Source organism: Nuphar pumila, chromosome 17, assembly GCF_984573655.1.
Source record: "Nuphar pumila chromosome 17, dmNupPumi1.hap1.1, whole genome shotgun sequence".
NCBI lineage: Eukaryota > Viridiplantae > Streptophyta > Magnoliopsida > Nymphaeales > Nymphaeaceae > Nuphar > Nuphar pumila.
The window spans coordinates 9,976,755-9,997,954 of NC_143265.1; the positions used below are offsets into that span (position 1 = coordinate 9,976,755).

Genomic DNA, 21,200 nt, shown 5'->3' on the forward strand with positions numbered 1-21,200 from the left:
AATTTACTTCCTTCGAATTTTTTGTCAATGATCATCATACAGGCAAGATTTGTCTACAGGGACCGAAATCTCACGTGGGGCTCTACCAAATTAAACTGGATCCCCATACATAGGTGGTGGCATATGCAGGCAAAGTAGCTTCATTTGACATCTGACACAAACATCTCGATCATGCAAATAAGAAGGTTATCTCTCATTTACATTCTAGTCATGTTATTTTCGTTAATAAAAATAACAAAACAAAGGTGTGTGAAAGTGGTCTTATTGGCAAGGCTCATAAACTGCCTTTTGGACACTCGGCTTCATCCACAAAATCTCCTCTCAAACTTCTTCACGCCGATGTCTGGGGACCTGCTCCAATCAATTTACGTAAAGATTTTTGCTTTTATCTTCTTATTGTTGATGATTTTTCTCTGTTTTCATGGCTTTTTCCTTTGCGCACTAAGTCACAAGTTTTTCAATGCTTTAAAGCCTTTAAGTTCATTATTGAAAAACAACTGCAAACCTCCTTCCACACCTTTCAATCTGATAATGGAGGAGAGTTCACCAGTCGTGAGTTTGAAAACTTCTTACGAGACCACGGCATACTACATCGGTTTTCATGCCCGCACACTCCTGAGCAAAATGGTCTCGTAGAACGAAAACATCGACATGTTGTTGAAACCGGCCTGAGCCTGCTTTCTTCCTCATCCTTACCACACTCTTTCTGAGTCGAAGCTTTTCGTACTGCTGTCTATATTATAAATCGTCTCCCCACCTTAGTCTTTCATCGTAAAACACCTCACAAGCTACTTTTTAATAAACCATCTACCTATGATCATCTTCGCATTTTTGGTGCCCGCTGCTACCCCCTATTAACACCATATCTCACCACCAAATTTCACCCCAAGATCGTCCCCTGCATCTTTCTTGGATATGCCTCTCGCCACAAAGGCTATCTATGTCTTGATCTGTCTCGTAACCGCACCTATGTCTCCCACCATGTTTACTTTGATGAGTCTACTCTTGGACCCATATTTTCTGAACCATGCTCCCCTTCACCTTCCTTCTCTGCCTGGGGTCTCTCCCCACCCGTTCTTCTTCCTCCCCCAGATTCCCTACCCTTGCCGGCTTCTGAACCACCACCTTCACCTGATTCTTCTCTTCCCTTTTCGTCCCCGACTAATGGTATGTGTCCCATTTCTAATGCTGGCCTCCCTAAACTTGCCTCACCACCTCCCTCTCTACCAACCATTGACTCTCCCAAGCCTGTTCCAAATCGCCCCCCTGATCATGTTCATCTTATGGTTACTTGGTCCATAACCAACTCCCTTAAACTGTATACCTTCTATTCTTCTCGCTACCCGATTTCACTTACTCTCTTTAGCCCGATTTTACTCACACCTGAACCCACCTCCTTCAAACAGGTCAATCTTGATCCTAAGTGGCGCTCAGCCATGCAAAAAAATTTAATGATTTACAACTCATTCATATGTGGCACCTTGTTTCTCCTCTTCCTCAATATAATGTTGTTGGCTCCAAATGGGTCTTTCGGATTAAACGCCATGTCAATGGCTCCGTTGCTTGATACAAAGCTCGACTTGTTGCCAAGGGGTTTCATCAAGAAGAAGGTATTGATTTTTTTGAGACTTTCAGTCTTGTGGTAAAACCTACCACCATCCGAGTGGTTATTGCCCTTGCAGTCTCGTTTGCATGGCCTCTACATCAATTGGATTTTAACAATGCATTTCTCAATGGTCTACTCTCAAAAGATTTTTATATGGCGCAACCTCCCGGTTTTGAAGACAGTTCTCATCCTCATTATGTTTGTAAGTTAGATCGTGCTTTGTATGGTCTCAAACAGGTTTCGCGTGCCTGGTATCACCGCCTCAGCTCTTATCTTCAGTCATGCAGATTTTGGATGTCTCTTTCCGATGCTTCTCTATTTTTCTTTCGAGACCATGCTTTAATTATGTATGTTTTTGTCTACGTTGATGATATCATAATTACAGGAAGTTCACACAATGCCATCAATCAATTAATTCAGCAACTTAGTCGTGCCTTCTCCGTCAAAGACCTTGGGCGTCTAAACTATTTCTTGGGCATTGAAGTGCTTTATGCTTCCTTAGGTCTTCATTTCTGTCAGTGTACTTATGCCTTGAATCTCCTTCATTGTGCTTCTATGGTGGATGCAAAGCCCGTCTCCACTCCCTTGAGATCCACTACTCGGCTACTGAAAGATGATGCCTCCGCGTTCCATGACCCAACACTATACCGGAGTATAGTCGGCGGCCTTCAGTATCTCACCATCACTAGGCCTAATATTGCTTTTGTCGTCAATAAGGTGTGTCAATTCAAACATCATCCCACAATGACTCACTGGTCAACAGTCAAGCATATTCTTTGGTATGTTAAAATCACCATTCAGCATGGTCTCTTTTTCTCACGGTCCTCTTCGTTTCAACTCATAACCTATTCCAACGCCGACTGAGTCGAGAGTCTTGATGACCGCAAATCCACAAGTGGTTTTGCTATGTTTTTGAGCACCAATCTGATCTCTTGGTCTTTCCGCAAGCAAAGGACTGTAGCTCGCTCCAGCACTGAAGCCGAGTACAAGTCGCTCGCCTGCGCTACGTCAGAGCTTCTCTGGCTATAGTCTCTCCTGACTGATCTTGGTTGCACCCCCTCTTCGCCCCCCATACTTTGGTGTGATAATATTGGTGCACTTTACCTTGCTGCAAATCCAGTCTTTCATGCTTGCACTAAACATGTTGAAATTGAATTTCACTTCGTACGGGATCATGTGCAAAAGGGTCATATGCAGGTTCAAATTCTCTCCTCGTCTGACCAACTGGCTGATGGGCTCACGAAGCCTCTTTCGTTCTCAAGGTTCATCTTTTTCTGTGACAAGCTCAACGTCGTTGACCCCATGTTGAGCTCACAGGGGCATGATAAGGATACGATAGACACCGTTTCTATGTAAACATTAAAACATAGTGAACCTCTTCTGTGTCCAGAATATTTCAGCACATAAAGAGTCCGGTCAATAAAGAACTCAAACAGTTTAACGTGTGAAGAGTCCGGTCAATGAAGAGTGCTGCTGATTATCATTTTTTATCATCATTATCAAAAACGATAATTTCAGAGTTATCATTTTTCATGTATGTAAACGATTGTACATTGTTCAGCCTATAAATAGCCTACTCGGCTATCTCCAAAGCAATGCAATAAAAAAGACATTTTCTTCTCTCTACTGTAGCATTTTTCACTTTGGACAAGCAAGCCAAATTGATGTGTTGGGCCTCAACTCTTTTTTTTTTTGAGAGAGAGAGAGAGAACAAGAATGGCCTGACGCATCTTCACTGGTAAAAGTCTCCACTAGTTTGATTAATGGAATATTCTTATTAGTGATAACAGTTTGTGTTCAATTCAGATACCTGACCAAATCTGAATCTGCTTAATCGGATTCAATAGAACAAACAATATCCAGTTAATAACCAGATTCAAATTTAGTACAGACTACAGAGTATTACATCTGAAATACACATGGACCCAAATTGAATTTGAATCTATTTGATATGCCAATTCAGACAAGTAAAAGTGTGTATCTCATTAGCTATATATTTAAGCTAGTCATGTCAAGACTCGGTGTGAGCTTCTCCCATCCAAATATAAATCCAACTCTAGATCCAAGTAGGCAATATCCATTTATATAGAATTTGATATTGCCTGCACTGAAACCAAGTTCGACTCATTTACACCCTTATTGGTTGTGCCTCTACCAAAACCCCACTGCCTTGCATGCCTATCCATTAATTGAGGAATGCATAAGCGTGGGAGGGGATTGCAAGGTGCTCGTCGTCCTAAGTTCTCTTTTCTTTGTATATTCAACAGGACTTGGGGTTACAACTTGATCATTAATATGCCTCGTTTGTTTCATTCTCACTAAAAGAAAAGACTTTTTATGGGCACAAAGCCCATGTGAAAATTTTGATAGGGAATGGATTACAGGTGATGGCAAAAACTGGAGCCTATTTGTGTCGTGACACTTTTTTACTATTAAGATTTGATGTTTGTTTCATTCATGGTGGGAAAGGATTATATTAGGGTAATAGTTCTAATCACATGCTTAGTTTTATCTCACATAGATGTGGGGTTGTACATGGGCCAGAGTTGGCAAGGATGTAGGTGTAATTGATCATACTCTTCTCCTTGCTAGAAAAGGGTGCAGCAAAAGGGTTTTATCCACTTGAATGTGGGACTTGTGCTGAAGTATCAATCTCTCCTAGGCCCCACCGCCTGAACGGGGGTTTTGTCTCAATAAATTTAAAAAAGAAGTTCACTACAAGAAAATGGGCCCTGAAGCGCCAGTAAAGGTACCTTTTCATTGGCACTATTTTGTTTAGCGCCAATGCATCAATAAAATCATTCCTAAATTTGTGTGGGGGAATTTTTTTTCCCTTCTTTTGGGCTTTCCCCTTTCTCTCGCACCCTCTTCTGTGTTTTCCCCTTTCCCATCGCTCTAGATCGTCGATTAGGGTTTCCCCCTTTTTTCATTTTTCTTGAAATTGAGAGGAAGACAATGCAGCTGCGAGCGATGATCTCCTCTTCAGTGTACCGATGCCTCTCTAGCAAACCACGATCGCCGTTTCAGAGACTACAGAGATCAACCGGGGGTTCTCCAGCACATGCGACCAAGGAAGGAAGAAGAGGGACGATGAAGGGGCACAACGCCTTTTGCTACACCTCCTCTCTTTTCCCTGATCCTAGAAACATCGAAGATCCCTTTACTTTTCCCCCCCATCTCCCTACTTTTTCCCATGAAAAAAAGAAAAAAAAGCCGTAGGTTTCTCTCATGGATCGTTGTTCCTCTGTTTGAAACCCTAATTTCCCGAGTGGGAAGGAAAAGGTGAGTCTTTTTTTCCCGTATCTCACTCTCAAACCCCCTGGATTCCCGGAACTCAAACCTTGCCCTCTTTTTTTTACCTTTTGCATCTGCATTATCTTTTCAAAGAATTTGCTTTGCTTGATCGTTAGGCTTGATGTCACATGCGATCGCGTCGGCCCCGAAGCCATTAAAGTCATGGCGTGGCGGATGCCTAAAGCTTAATTTCATGTGGTTTCATTAAAATTTTTATTTCTTTCTTTTTTTCAATTCTTGCAAGTTTTTAATGGTGTGATTTAAGTTTTCTTTTTTGTTTTGTAATTGTTTAATCTGTGGGGAGATGATTTGTGCTACTCTTTGCCTAATTGTTTCGGATGGTGTGATAGTTTTTCTATTGCTTGCCTTTGTTTGACGTGATTATTTTTATTGTGGGAGCCTGGATTTGCCAGTTGTGTTTGTGTGCGGCCTTGAATATCTAAGACGCCGATGGTCTCTGCCCACCGCTGTTCGTTTTGTTTATGAATTATGCTTCCCATGGGTTGTTATATGAAGTGCATGCATTGAACCTAGCTAGAACTAAGATCATCAGGTACGGTTGTGAATGTAGATTTTAGATGGATTATCTTTTGGGGTGGGGTTTTGGGATTCAAAGTCCCTTTTTTTCTTTTGATCTCGCTTAGGCTCATGAGGGACATCTATGTAGGTTTTCTCTTTAAGTTCTTCATCGAATAAGATGTTTGGGATCATATGGGGTGGCATTCCGCACATGAGATTCTTCATCTATAACATTTTGTAGATAAGATTTTTTAGGGATGGTTTCACTAGAATAGGAGTTTTAGTTCTTTGAGTTTTTTATCAAATATTCATGATACTCTAAACAATGATTCATAAGGTCCAACCAAGTAACATCAATTTTTCAAAATAATGGGTACCTTAGTTATTCTTAAAAGATGTATTCACGGATCTGAAAGCTATCTTCGAGTTCTATGGATAAAGACTTCATTTTGGATCCACTATCAACATATCTAAGTTAACCGCTTGTATTGATAGATGAATTATCCGACTTCAAAATCTACCACCACCGATATACCCAAGCTCATTGCTTAAGAGTATTAATAGAGGAGGTCCGAAGATCCAAATGATGGGGCAGAATTTTTCAAAATTTCTTAAAAAATAATGATGCTATTCCTAAAAGAGGAATGCAAATCAGAGCAAAATGAGAGAAATCAAATAATGTTTCACATAAAAATCCTAACTTGTTGGAGGTGATATTTTTCTAGATGTTATGTAACATAAAAATCTCTAGTAAAGGTCTCTAAATAATGTTATAAAACCTAGTCCTATTATGAATGAACGTAACTAATGCAAAGAACATATACGTAAGGAGAGAAAAAGAATGATGGTCCTAAAAATAAATAAGAAAACTATTAGAAAAATCACCAAAACAGTAGAGTTAGGTGGTTGCAGAATTTCGGACAGGAAGGTTCTGGACGTTAGGGCTCCGAACGGCAAAGGTCTGAACAACAAAGGGTCTGACGGCAAAGGTCTGAATGGCAAGGGCCCGAACGACAAATGTCTAGAAGGTCGAATGGAGCTCACAAATGGTATTGTGCATAGGACAACACAACCTGCAAAGGGATATGGTCTAGAGCCTGAGACGACTGGTGCAGGAAATAGGGTGTCGGACAGCGGGTCTCGAGTTTGCGTGAGATGGCAAGTTTGGAACAAACCGTTGTCTAAGACGGCAGGCCTGCAAAAAGAGTTGTCAGATGGCAGCTCCCAGAAGGATAGTCCTGCAGTTGCGTGGGGTTCTATGGACAGTGGGGGTTTGGACGACAGAGGCTAACAACCACAGGGTTTGGCCATCCGAATAAAAAAAAGGGCTTTTCGAATCTTGAAATGCTTTTCTAACTACTGAAATTGAAGAAAAAACTATGGTATGGAGGAAGAAGGGACTTACTCAAATTATGTAAAATCTTTTTTAAAAATGTGGGAACACTGTATATGAGTCTTGATCGTCCTTCGCCTGACGAGAAGGTAGAATCCAAACAAGTTCTATTGTCTCTATTGCCAAAATTATACTATTGAAATGCTTGAATATGCAATAAAGATCAAAGTGTATTTGTATCCATTCTTAAAATAATGAAAATTGAAATAAAAGAATGAATACGAGCTAATGATCTAGAAATCAACTTTTTCAAACTTGAGGGTTTATCAAGTTTTTAAGTCCTTTGGTCTGAACGACACTCCTACATAGGCACGAATATGATTGCAGTAGCTCTGGTAGCACCTCGACGCAGATAAGATGGCTCTAGAGAGGAGAGTATGAAAGGCTAAACTCGTTCTCTCTAAGGTCAGAGCTTGAACACAGAAATTTCAGATGACCAGGTTCTAAGTGGATACCCCTATTTATAGTTTTTTGAGTGGGATACGAATCACTAGATCATTTCAGGTTCAGATTCAATCCCAATGGATCGGAGTCTAACCCAAATAAAGATAAGACTCATCCAAAAGAGTACTTCCCTCTTGAAAATCATGCAGGAGGGAGAGGAGAGGTTAGAATGAGATAGGATAAGGATAAGCCAAATAGTTTATCCTCTATCCACGGTGCAAGACGATGGAGCAGTTTGGTTGTCCTAGTCAGGGACGGCCAAACAAACTATCATCCCATAGGTGGGACATTCGGACCAGCCGTTGTCCCAAAATGATTGTTTTCAGCCATCTTTCCCCGCCATGCTCCCTCCCTCTAGTTTTCAAGCAAAGCTCTTGAGCCAGTTAGCCAACCCTAGTTTTCAGCATGTTTTCGTGCCATGCTCATGTAATGGCATGTGACTCTATATCATTTTCAACTAAGTCGAGTTTTAACCAAGCGAATTTTCAAAAAAAAATTTATAATGAGTAAACCCTTGTTGAGAACTGAGTCACTTAGGGTACGTTTGAAAGCGAGAAAGATGTAGGAAAAGTGATGCAAAATGAAAAATTAGTGAAGATTTTTTGACCATTAGAGACTTTTCGTTGAGAGAGTTTTTCCTAAAAAGTACACTTTTTGATAAGAGTGGAAGAACATTTCCTACCAAGAGAAAATTTATTTTTACACTCCCCACCAACTCCACCATCCATTTCACCGCCACTCTCCTCTTCTTCTCTCATTTTTCTATTTTTCCACTCTGTTTTTCTCATGCTACAGCGAAAAACTTTCTTTTGAAAAACTTCTCATATCAAAAACTCGCAAAACTTTCTTTGCTATGAAATTTTTTTCTCTTCCATACGTGCCCTTAATGTGCTCACCCACCCTACTGCAAAAATAATCTCTCAGTGTCAACCGACATCAAAGGTCTTACATAGTCCACCAATTAAAGGCACAAGCACATCCGGTGAGAGTCGAACCTGAAACGAAGTGGTCAGCTCCTTCTCCCTAGAACTGCTGCCACTGGCGTCTGGCCACCGGACATTCTCAAACTCAAAACCCACAAGTGAAACCATGTCTAAGTAAGACAAGATGGGATGATTCTGAAATCACCACCATCCATCATGGAAACAGTGGGTCCCACCAAAAATGATGACGTCATCATTAAACAAAGATGGAGGCTATGGATGGTCGGTGCCGAATTCAAAACATCAAAAAAGTTGTGCTTTAACGTATCACCCGATCTGATCTCAATTAAAGCGGACAACTGATCAGTCTGGCTTATATCGGGTATCCGACCCAACTTTGAGTCGATCCAACGCACTCGACCCAAGTAATATGCCGTTGGTTTTGGGTCATTATTTTTATTGGATATCTGAACCAACCCGTCTTCACTCATCCGTGTAAGCAAGCTCTTCCAATTAGATCCTAGTTTGAGAATTCATTTTCTTGCTTATAAAAACCCAAACCCGAATCCCACAACTGGTGATTTGGGCGGGTTTAAGTACACCTGATGGGTCGGATACCCCACCCGTTGTGCAGTCCTGTTTAGGGCTAAAAATAGGTCGAATACAACTTAAAGCCTGCTTGATTCATATCTGAACCCGAATTTTGTGCAATCGTTTCACATCCAAGTCCAAATCTGAATCCAAACAATCGGAATTTGAATCAGCATATATATGCTAAAAAATAAATAGATTGAAAAACAGAGATTTTAACATATAAAAAGTGTAAACGAATTAGATTAAATCCGAATTGAATAGGGTACAAAACCAAAAATGATCCGAATGTGCAAATCGGAATCAGATCGTATATGAAAAAGAAGTAACGGATTCAGATCGGTAATCCAACCGAACCTCGATACATTTGCACCAAGAAGTCAGAAAGAACCAGCCGACACAGCTTTGCTATCACAAAGGAAGATTAATTTAAATTTGTACATTTTAATAACATGCACAATTGATTTTAAGACAATATATGTCCTTAAAAATGGCTTCTTTATAATTTTTTCAATGAGGTTTTCTGTCATTTGCATAAATTGAATACTCAATGATCAATCTACCCTTCATTCAAAATCTCCTACCTTTTCCCTTACCCACCCTCCTTCACCGGTTACCACTCTTTACTGAAACCGGCCGGAATCCAATTCTTTTCCGGTATCGGCACCATCCATTATTGGAAACCGAAGCCCTCTTTTCCCGGTAACAACAGCACTTTAGAGACAAAAATTGATTGATGAAAAGAAATCAACTCATGATTCAAACAACAGCTCACCCTTGAACAAGTTTACTTTTTTTATTTTTTATTTTATAATAGAAGATCTCGTTAAAACTTCCAAAAGAGACTACAAAAGCATGGTATCAAAGGCATCCCCATCACATTGAGTAACCAAGGTAACAACAGAAAAACAATTACAATCTAAAAAAAGAAGACAAGCAAGAAGCAGAACAATAACAAAAAGAACATAAAAGATCCCCTTGTATAAATTATAAAGTAGAACATAAAAAAAACCCTTACAATTGCAAAGTAGAACATCAATGGTGTCTAGAAGCTGAACTAAGTTGTGAACAACATGGACTGAAAACCAGTGCGCCAAGCTAAAAACTGAAACCATGTCAGACGACTTCATCTTTGCTGCAGAGTAACCCTTATTTTAACACTTAAAAGAAACCCCGTGTTTGCGACTAGTACATTGTGTTAGGTGCAAGAAGGGAGGGGAGAGAAAATTCCAAGAAAAAACTTGTGGTGTTTTTCCTTTTTGAAAAAAGTTTGGTTTTGATGGTGTGGAATAGTCCCATATTGATGGTGTTTGAGTTTGTTGTGGGCTTTATAACCCATATGTAAACTCTTACACTTGTTCTTTAGAACAAGAGGTCAGGATGACTACTACACACACGCGCGCGCACTTGCCCGTCGGGCCGGTTCATTTCGGGTAATTGGCTCTTTAGGGCCATATTCAATCAAGACCAATGTGCAAGAAGGGAGGGGAGAGAAAATTCCAAGAAAAAACTTGTGGTGTTTTTCCTTTTTGAAAAAAGTTTGGTTTTGATGGTGTGGAATAGTCCCATATTGATGGTGTTTGAGTTTGTTGTCGGCTTTATAACTCATATGTAAACTCTTACACTTGTTCTTTAGAGCAAGAGGTCGGGATGACTACCACACACACACGCGCGCACTTGCCCGTCGGGCCGGTTCATTTCGAGTAATTGGCTCTTTAGGGTCATATCCAATCAAGACCAATGTGTCTTTTTGCCCCGATTTTCTGTTTTCCTTGGATTATATATTTAAAATGGGCAACTCTTCAAGAGTCATGTCCTTTCGAACAGATCTCTTCCACGTCTATATAAACGTGGTTAGAGAGGTTCCAAGGGGACGGATGTACACTCTATCATCTCTCTCTCTCTTTTGCTTTGCTAAAACTGTGACGTCTGCAGTAGTAGTTCCTGAGGTTGTTTTCGAAGGGTGATCTACCATCGGCGTGCACCGATCCAGATCGTTGAGGCTATTGTATCCTGGGGGAAGGACGTCGGACCCTGTTTGCATTGTATGTAGGGGCGAATCTTCTCTAAGGGGAGTACTTTAGTACGCCTTAGCCGTTTATACAATATTAACATGCTTCTGTTGTTTATATTATGTTTTATGCATATGTTTGTTCATTTGCATATGTTTGGATTTTGGTATATGGTGGAACCCGACATGTTTGCTCTCTGTTATTGTTTCGATCGTCTGTTGATCATGATGTTTACACTGTTATATTTCCTTATTTGTATCATGTTTTATATCATGATGATGATTGTGAAACTGTGTGATCCCAAAATCGATCAAACAGTCTTAGAGAAGATTCTAAGCATGTCGACCTCTTCCGCTTTTGTACCAAAAGTGGACATGTCCGGGATGCCGGAAAAGTTTGACGGTCAGAATTTCAAGTGTTGGCAGCAACGCATGAAAATCTAGTTCACTACGATAGAGCTGCTATCGGTTTTGAAAGTTGACTGCCCTTCAGTTTCTGATACTGACACTGACCCTGCTGCGGTCTCTGCGGCTGTAGAGTGGAAAGAAAAGGGCATTATATGTCATGGTTGCATATTGTTGGCTTTGTCCAACATGTTGTTCGATGTGTATTGTTCTTCATCTACCACTGCTAAGGGCCTATTGGATCAACTTGACAAGAAGTACAATACTGAAGACCAAGGTCTTGAAAAGTACTCCGTTGCCAAGTTTCTGAAATATCATATGGTAGAGGGAAAGTCGGTCACTGAGCAGGCACACGAGTTTCTGTTGTTGCTCCATAGTTTGGCTAAGGCTGAGATGAAACTTCCTGATAACTTTTAAGTTATGACCATCGTGGAGAAATTTTCTAAGTCTTGGGTAGACTTTGGTATGTCTCTCAAGCACCGTAGAGAAAAGATTTCCCTGGATGATCTTATGGTAGCCATTGCCATTGAAGAAGAGCATAGAAGCCAGAAACAGATCGTGATGCCAACTGAACAGCCTAAGGTGAACATGGTGACCAGATCTTTTAAGGGTAAGGGACAAAAACTGAAATCTGCAATGAAAAACCAGTTTAAACCTAAGGCCAAAATCCAGAAAAAGGCAAAGAACAAACTGTGCTGGAACTGTGGGCAGGTTGGGCACTGGGCTAAGGAATGTCCTTCCAAGAAGGCCAAAGCTCATGGGACCACAGATGGAACGCCTCAAGTCAACATGGTGACTGAGGTCGTTGGGACCAGTATTGGGTATGTTTCTGTTAACCCACAAATCTATCACGTTTATGAGCCAACTGAGTGGCTGGTTGACACTGGGGCTAATGTGCACATTTGTGCTGATAAGTCTGTCTTTGTCTCATACCAGGCTACTTCAGGCAGATCTGTGACTATGGGCAATTCAACGGCTGCAAAGGTGTTAGAGATTGGACGCGTGGATCTGAAGTTTCCTTCAGGACGAGTTATGTCTTTACATAGAGTGCATCATGTGCCTGTAGTTAAAAGGAATATTCTAAGTGGTCCATGTCTTGTTAGAGAGGGTTATGAATTTAACTTTAAATGTAATAAAGTTGTTATTTTACATTCTGGAACCTTTATTGGCAAGGGGTATTTAGATGATGGTTTGTTTAAACTTCGTGTTGAACATGTTTGCAGTGATAAATTAGAAAATGATGTTTTTTTTTATTCATTATCTAATGTTGCATATAACATAGAATGATCTGGTTTGTGGCATAATAGATTCGGTCATGTGAATTTCAATTCTGTGAAACGCATGATGAACTTGAAAATGATTCCTGAGCATTTCATTGATAAAACTAAAAAATGTGAAATTTGTGTGCAAGCAAAACAATGTAAGAACCCATTCCATACGATTGTTAGAGATTCTAAAATTTTGGATCTGGTGCACACAGATATCTGTGAGTTTAATGGAGTGTTAACCAGAAATCATAAAAAGTATTTTATCACTTTTATAGATGATGGCACTAAATACTGTTATGTGTATCTACTAAAATCAAAAGATGAAGCTTTTGATAAGTTTCTTATTTTTAAGAATGAAGTAGAAACACAAACTGGTAGAAAACTTAAAAGACTGAGGTGTGATAGAGAGGGAGAATATACCTCTAATAAACTCGATGAATATTGCAAATCTGTTGGCATAGTTCATGAGTTTACTGCTTCATATTCTCCTCAATTTAATGGGATTGCATAAATGAAGAATAGAACCCTAACTGACATGATAAATACTCTACTTGGGAGTTCTGGATTACCTACCTACATGTGGGGGAATGCTCTGAATACGGCTTGCCATATTCTGAATAGAGTTTCTCAGAAGAATAAGGATAATAGTTCTTTTGAACTCTGAAGAAATAGAAAATCTAGCTTGAAATACCTTAAAGTGTGGGGGTGTCTTGCAAAGGTACTTGTCCCAGAGCACAATAGGAAGAAGTTGGGTCCTAAAACAGTAGATGTTGCCTTTTTGGGTTATGTAGAGAACAGTTATGCCTATAAGTTCTTAGTAATTAAGTCTGAGATATCTGGCATAGATGTAAACTCTATTGTTGAGCTTTGAGAAGCTACATTCTTTGATAATGTATTTCCCATGAAAGTTGGTGTACCTCAAAATCTTCCTTCTTTAGATATACCTTCAACTTCTTGTTCCATTCCTAAACATGTGGAAAGGATGACAGATGCGGGGGTAGAACCATTTTGTTCCCATCCTAGACCTATTGAGTCTGAGGAAGTGGCTGAACCTACAAGGAGTAAGAGACCATGGATTATCAAGGATTTGGGAAGTGAATTTATCACTTACCTTATCAAGGATAATCCTCCCACTTTTCGAGATGCAATGGCTTCACCTGAAGTAAGGCATTGGAAAGACGCCATCAAGAGTGAAATGGACTCCATTATCTCTAATGGCACTTGGGAATTGGTTGACCTCCCTCGTGGTAGTTCCACAATTGGGTGCAAATGGATCTTTAAAAAAAAGTTGAAATCAGATGGATCCATTGACAAGTACAAGGCGAGACTGGTTGCCAAGAGGTTCAAACAAAAGAATGGAATAAATTACTTTGACACCTATTACCCGGTTACTCGGATGACCACAATTAAGGTGCTTATTGCACTGGCTTCCATTTATGATCTTTTCGGTCCATCAAATGGACGTAAAGATCGCTTTCTTGCATTGCGATCTTGAAGAAGAGATTTATATTGATCAACCTGAGGGTTATGTGGCTCCTGGTAATAAAAACAAAGTTTGTAGACTTGTCAAGTCATTATATGGACTAAAACAAGCCTCTAAACAGTGGCATGAGAAGTTTGATAATATTATTTTATCATTTGGTTTTGTTGTCAATGAATCTAATAAGTGTGTCTATTGCAAAGTTAAAAGTGATGATTGTATTATTTTATGTCTGTATGTAGATGATATTTTATTGTTTGGTTTCAATATGGGAATTGTGAATGAGACAAAGTCGTTTCTTAGTAGTAAGTTTGATATGAAGGATATGGGTGTTGCAAATGTGATCTTAGGCTTAAAGCTGACTCGTTCGGCTGAGGGGATAGTCATTTCTCAATCTCACTTTGTTGAGAAAGTTCTTGAGAAATTTGGCTATAACTAAGGGAGATCTATAGCAACTCCATATGACCCTTCTATCCCTCTTCATAAGAATACGACTGGTGTTCCTGTGTCTCAATTAAGGTATTCCCAGATTATTGGAAGTTTGATGTATCTTGCAAATTGCACGAGACCGGATATTTCGTTCTCTATGACAAAATTAAGTATATACACAAGTTGTCTAAATCACACTCATTGGAAGGCATTGGACAGGGTGTTTAGATACCTGAAAGGAATCATTTCCTTGAGTTTGCATTACAAGAGATTCCCTGCAGTTCTTGAGGGATATAGTGATGCAAGTTGGATAGCCATGAACTCTGGTAGTTATGGCGTGACAGGGTATGTATTTACCTTGGGTGGTGGCGCAGTCGCCTGGAGATCAGTAAAGCAGACCATCTTGTCTCGGTCTACTTTTGAGGCTGAACTCTGTGTTTTAGATGTCACAAGATTGGAAGCTGAATGGTTAAAGGGACTTCTTGAGAAACGTCCTTTAATGAGCAAACCAATTCCTGCAATATCTGTGCATTGTGACAATATGGCCACTATTGCAAAAATTAAAAGCACAAAATATAATCAAAAGCAGATGAGACACATCCAAGTCAGAATAAAGTCTGTAAGGGAACTGGTGTCTCAGTTAGTGATTGTTGTGGACTATGTTGGATCCAAAGAGAACACAGTTGATCAATTAACGAAAGAACTAGATAAGTCATTAGTCCTAAAATCCAGAAAGGAGATGGGACTGAAACTCATCAGTAGTTCATTTGCAGTAGCAACCCAACCTATTTGAGTGGAGATCCTACAAAGTAGGTTCAATGTGGTAATAACAAGTTGTAGGGTGAACTGGATAGCACCTTATTTATGAGATACTATGTATGTGTTTGTTTCCCTGATTACTTTGGAAAGGTGTTGTAGCTGCTAGTTAAGGAAGAGTTAAAACTCTGAATGGGTTCAAAGCCTTCTAGGCGAGATGTTAGCAGTGCATCTCTAGAGAAGCCCACCTATATGCGTGTGACTGTGTGGCCGCAGTTTCAGGAATTGGGTTATTCCTAAAGTCACTCATGAAACAAGATTCGGGCGCATGGCCTTAACGTGCCGCCCCTAAAGATTACAACCAGAACCTTTATCATGTTGTTGCTAATGGACACTCCTACACCAAAGGTTCAAGTTCAAGACTTCAGTTCACTTCATTTCTGTGAGGGTAAAGTTAGTCAATTAAGGTAGTGGTTCAAATCGGAAGGTACCATTATTGAAAGCATGATATGTCTTGCTGCAGATTTTCTCATCTTGCATCTTGGTTTCCTCCCGTTTCATTCTTTGAATTTGTGGGGGAATGTTAGGTGCAAGAAGGGAGGGGAGAGAAAATTTCAAGAAGAAACGTGGGGTGTTTTTCCTTTTTGGAAAAAGTTTGGTTTTGATGGTGTGGAAGTCTCATATTGATGGTGTTTAAGTTTGTTGTGGGCTTTATAACCCATATGTAAACTCTTACACTTGTTCCTGAGAACAAGAGGTTGGGATGACTACCACACACACACGCGCGCGCGCCCGCCAGTCGTGTCGTGTCGTGCCGTGCCGAGCCAGGCTCGGATTTGGGCTCGAGTTCGGGTAATTGGCCCTTTAGTGCCATATTCAATCAAGACCAATGTATCTTTTTGTCTCAATTTTCTGTTTTTCTTTGAATTATATAAAGGAAAAATGTCATGCCTTTTGGAACTGGTGACCCTTGACAGAGTCACACCCGTTCAGAACTGGTGACCCTTGGAAGAGTCACACTTGTTCAAAACTGGTAACTCTTTAGTACGCCTTAGCCGTTTATACAATATTAACATGCTTCTGTTGTTTATATTATGTTCTATGCATATGTTTGTTCATTTGCATATGTTTGGATTTTGGTATATGGTAGAACCAGACATGTTTGCTCCCTGTTATTGTTTCGATCGTCTGTTGATCATGATGTTTACACTGTTATATTTCCTTATTTGTATCATGTTTTATATCATGATGATGATTGTGAAACTGTGTGATCCCAAAATCGATCAAACACATTGCTGATACCTCGATTTGCATTTATGCTCATTCATCTCATTGGACCGTATTAAACTGTTCACAGTGTCACTTGCCCTAAGACTGATCTATAGCAAAGACACTGGAGCAATGAGGAGCTTGCTACATGGCTCACCCCAGAATCTGGAAATGGGTCTCTCAGTGCACATGATCACACTGCTATCACTTGAACCTCGTCTACAGCTAGGCTCTTATCTACTTAAGTTTCCCATCAGATGAGGTAATCGCATTGTTGCTGAATACCAGAAGAGTTGCATCCCCATCTCCCTCTGTTCCACCACCAAACCCTAATCACAGCATCTCCACCACAAACCCTGGAGTGAAGAATCACGCCAAAGGAATTCATGAAATTGCAAGCAACCTTAATCTGATGCATCAGAATGCTTTTTCTTTCTAGAGAGAGAGAGTGTGTGTGTGTTGTATTGTTATGAGTGCTAGGCAACGCCAAACTCCGGCTGGTACTCATACGGTATTAGGTTCAAGCGATTTTCCGGTGTACTTCCGACGATGGGGAGAATGGGATCAGTGAGGGAAGAACGATGGGTTAGGAAAGGGCTGACTTTTTCAAAGAAGGGTAAATTGGTCATTAGGTGTACAAATTAAATAACACCATTTATAAAAAATGATGAAAAGCCAGGTTGCAGAAATTACAAAGATGCATTTTTTTAGGTGTATAAGTTGTCTTAAAATCAATTGTGCATGTTACAAATGGTTGTGCACCGTAACACTTCCCTATATATACACGTACCTACACTAAGAAACTTAACATGTTTCTGTTATACATATACGTATCTACTACACATAGATAGAGGGAAAAACTAGAAGTAGAAATGCCTGTGGTGTGTGCGTGGTGGTTAATGGATTATACAAAAACTCTACCGCTAGTGACGGAGGTCTTCTGGCAGTCGGTTTCTCTCAGCTCCTCCTTGATCCCTTGCCAGTCTTTCAGTGCCATGCGCGCGCCCTCGTATTTACTCCCGGTTCTCCCTCTCTCTCTTTCCAACGACACCCTCATCGTCTCCTCAACGTCTAACACACAAACAACGTGACAACATGGTATCAGAGATATCCTGTGAAAACAGCTAGCAAGCAAACGTGCATATATACCATGAGCGAGGGCCTTATCGAGCTGCTGGTCGTCGGTGGTGAGGGCTGCCATGAGGTTTGGGAGGCCGAGTTGCATGTAGTCGCCCCTGTCCACCTGCCAGAAGTGGAAGGACCTGCCGTAGGTCTTGCACACCTTCTCGAGGTCATGGCGCTGCAGCGGGCCGGGGACGCCGGGCATGGAGAGGACGCCGCTCTTCAGCTCGCACTCGTGGGAGTGCCACAGCCGCTTCTCCTCGTCAGGCAGCGCCAAGAAGAAGGCCTCTGATACGATGTACTCGACGCCGATGAGCTGTAAACCCGAGTAGCACCCGTCGTAGATGATGCACTGCCGCATCTCCTCGTTATGGTGGCCGCAGAAGTGGTGCACCTCCACCTGCCTCCTCATGTCGTACGCGTAGAACTGGAACCTGCACCCACAAAGAATGAACCACCACACAACTAGAGTCGATCAGGTCAGATCACAACCTTGAGCCACCTAGCTCAACTCATGGCCATCACTGATTCGACTCGTTTAGAGAGAAAAGGAGGGGGCGTACGCGCAGAGATGCTGGTGGAGCTTCGTGGGAGCAAACGACTGGGTAGCCTCTGTGGCCAAGTCGTTCAGAATCGTGACAATCGAACTTGGCTCCCCCGAAACCTCGCCGGCAGTAGCCATATCGAACCCAATGATGAAACGTAGACAGAGCCTCCTGATTGCTTCTACCCCTTGCTCTTTATAAACGTGCATTTTCTCACCTACATGGCTCCACCTACCAAGTGGGTCTTGCGTGTAATGACACGCGTGTCAGTCGATAGACACGTGCATCTACACGTGTCCACACCATCACTTGACACCATGAAGAGAGAGAAAAGAGAGATTAGCAACTTAAACACTCAAGAGCATAGATGAATGAGAGACCTGAGGGGGGTTGGCACAGTGGGATGAGGGCGTTGGATGCTTGGAGGGGCGGTGGGTTCGATTCTCATGGGTGTCACTCCTCTGCTCAAGCCAATACCTAGCGTACGCGGTATGACAGGCTGAGCCAGCACACGACCTTTCAAACAAAAACAAAAAAGCAATAGATGACTTATCGAGCGAGACAGGGATAAAGCAGACCTGTGGTATCCAATTTTTGTCAACTTGGATACCATTTTTGTTGCTAATTACTTTAATGCCACTTCCTATTAATGAGCATGGGTTTCCCATGGGGCGAATGGGTCAGAGTCCCCCGATCCCAAATTGATACATCATTTCGGATATGCATCTTGAAAATAGAAATGATTTGATCCGAATTTGGACTTACACGAACGAACCTCTTTTCATTGAAACTTGTATTTGGATCGATGTTTTCTGTGGCATCTCTATTTGGATCAAAATTGGATCCGATCAATCTGTATGTTTCATTTAAGATACGTGGTACCAACCCTTTTTTCATGGTTTCAACACATTTTGCCTGGATCTGATAGTACATGATAAAATTTAGATCCATATTTAAAACTGCTTCATCGGTTCTGCTTCAGATTTGGATTAGGATTCAGGCTTATTGCATGCCCGGATTCAGTTTCGAATCTGCCATGATCGGATCTATATCTAATTGCACCCTTAGATGGAGCAAAGATCCGTTAAATGAACTATGGGAAGTGGCCTAGTCGACTCATAAATCAAGGTTGCAGGATCTTCAGAATATCCAATCCGTTGTCAGATTTGGTTCAACAAGTGATCTAATACTGCTGTTCACATTGCAAGGGATCAAATTTGGATCAGATCTAATGGACTCCCAATCTGTATCCAACTAACTTTATACCTAAGGTTCAGATCAAGAGCCTGATGCTTGAATCCATTTCCATCCTGATTTATAACCAATCAAATTAGTTGATGACTGATTTTAGGTGAAGAATGGTTGGGTTGGGTATGACAGCTGAATTGGATAGTCTGAATTGAGAAGTGTCTAGCTACGCTCAAATCCTGCTAGGGGGCGATCCAGTAGATAGGGCTGAACGATGAGATAAGCCGCTTGTGGCTTGGTTCATGCTCAGCTTGTAAATAGCTCATTCAAATTTATAAAATAGGTTTGTCATGCTAAACATGAATGAACAAGTACTCAATTTGGCTCAAAACAAGTGTAAGCTTATTAAATGACAATATATATATATATATATATATATAATTTATATTATTTATATTTATATTTATATTTATATTTATATTTATATTTATATTTACATTTACATTTACATTTACATTTACACGAAGTAACTACTCTCAAGATCAGAAACTTAGTCGTGCTGGCTGAGCCTGCCGTACTTACAATCACTGTCCTGGTAGCGTAAAACTCCATAGGTTTACCCCCCTTACCCCAGGGTGTCTCCACGCTTCAGCTTGGGCAAGTAGTGAACACCATGAGATTTGAACCAAGACCGCCTGCCTGGCGGCCTAGGTCCCATCCCACTAAGCCAAGGTCTCATCCCACTAAGCCAAACCCCTCTGTGGCTATTTTAGATACAATCTTGTAGTTCAGCACAAATGGTTGAAATATTTGCAAGCAATAGGTTCAGCTTTGAAACTTTTTTTTAACAAGCTAACTTGAACTCAGCTCAACAGGTGTTGCCGTTCAAATCCTGAAGCAGATCAGGTCATGCTGAACATGAGTGTTTTTTATCATGCTAACATCCTGGCCGTCTGTTTGCATTTTGGATGAATGCCACGTAGTTTTGTTGACTTTTTAGCTTTTCAAAATACAAATCGGACGGCCACGATGTTGGCATGAGAAAAAACGCTCATGTTCAGCATGACCTGATCTGTTTCCTTCAAATCCTGTTGCATTTTTATTTTTTTTAGATGAGTCAAATCAAGCTCATTGATTTGTTTGAGCTCAGCTCACTGCAAGCATGAGGGGAATCTGAAACACCTCAACCTCAGCTCTTTCGACTCGTTTACCAGCCCTAACCGTGTAGTATATCACAAGGATACTCCAACTTATCCCCACACCTTATCTCTTTGCATACTATTCTTATGAAAATTTATGCAAGAATGGAATGTCACGTGTCCTTTTAGCCTGACACGGCTTCTAAAAGAAATTTGTTGTTATGAATGGTGCTTAGCTACTACTTTCTTAACTAATTGTGTTGTGTTAAAGTATTTTTTTTCTTACCACCGAGGTGGTATACCATGTGGTAAGCGGGGTCGTGTGTCAAGCGGAAGCCCAGGATCGAATCCCACTGTCTCATGGGGCGGTTGTTGTTATGGCAGGGGTCTGCCTAACCCCAGCTTGCCTTTAAAAAAAAAACTAGGTTTGGGAGAAAGGGGGGCCCTCTTTCTAACTTAAATTTTATGGTTTTGGGAGAAAGGGGAGGCTAAAACTAGGGTCTCAATATATTTTCTTTTTTTGCATTGAGGTTGGATTAAGGCGTGGACCTGTTTTTAGTCCAACACCCCCCTCCCCCTGCTAGGATTTTTACTCATCTAGCTAGGTCTCTATCCACGAAATCTCGGTTCTCCTTAGAGATCCGAGGTAATTAAATACACCCTCAGGCTGATCGCAATCTCACAAATCTCGTTCTTGGAGAAAATCTAAATGAGTAAAAACTTACAATAAATTTAAAAAAAAAATGCTTCTTCGAAAAGTTTACGAGAAAATGTGGAATAAATAAATATCAAAAATTCTCTCTCTCTCTCTCTCTCTC

General features: G+C 40.8%; 1 protein-coding gene across 1 annotated transcript; it reads right to left on the reverse strand.

Annotated features, from left to right (window-relative positions):
- Positions 1–17,068: 17,068 nt before the first annotated feature.
- On the reverse strand, positions 17,069–18,192 carry LOC149811598 (oil body-associated protein 1A-like). The gene is made up of 3 exons (XM_089993699.1): positions 18,074–18,192; positions 17,538–17,944; positions 17,069–17,459 (listed from the first exon to the last, which is right to left on the reverse strand). Exons 1-3 carry the CDS (start codon positions 18,190–18,192, stop codon positions 17,293–17,295), a joined length of 693 nt encoding a protein of 230 aa, XP_089849825.1. The 3' UTR covers positions 17,069–17,292.
- Positions 18,193–21,200: the final 3,008 nt, after the last annotated feature.

What these genes read in the sequence shown, in the direction of transcription:
- LOC149811598 (XM_089993699.1), bottom strand. Translation starts at nt 18,192, where the DNA reads ATGGCTACTGCCGGCGAGGTTTCGGGGGAGCCAAGTTCGATTGTCACG. An exon ending in CTCCACCAGCATCTCTGCGC is followed by an intron (nt 17,945 to 18,073) that starts GTACGCCCCCTC and finishes TTGTGGGTGCAG; the next exon opens with GTTCCAGTTCTACGCGTACG. An exon ending in CGATAAGGCCCTCGCTCATG is followed by an intron (nt 17,460 to 17,537) that starts GTATATATGCAC and finishes TTTGTGTGTTAG; the next exon opens with ACGTTGAGGAGACGATGAGG.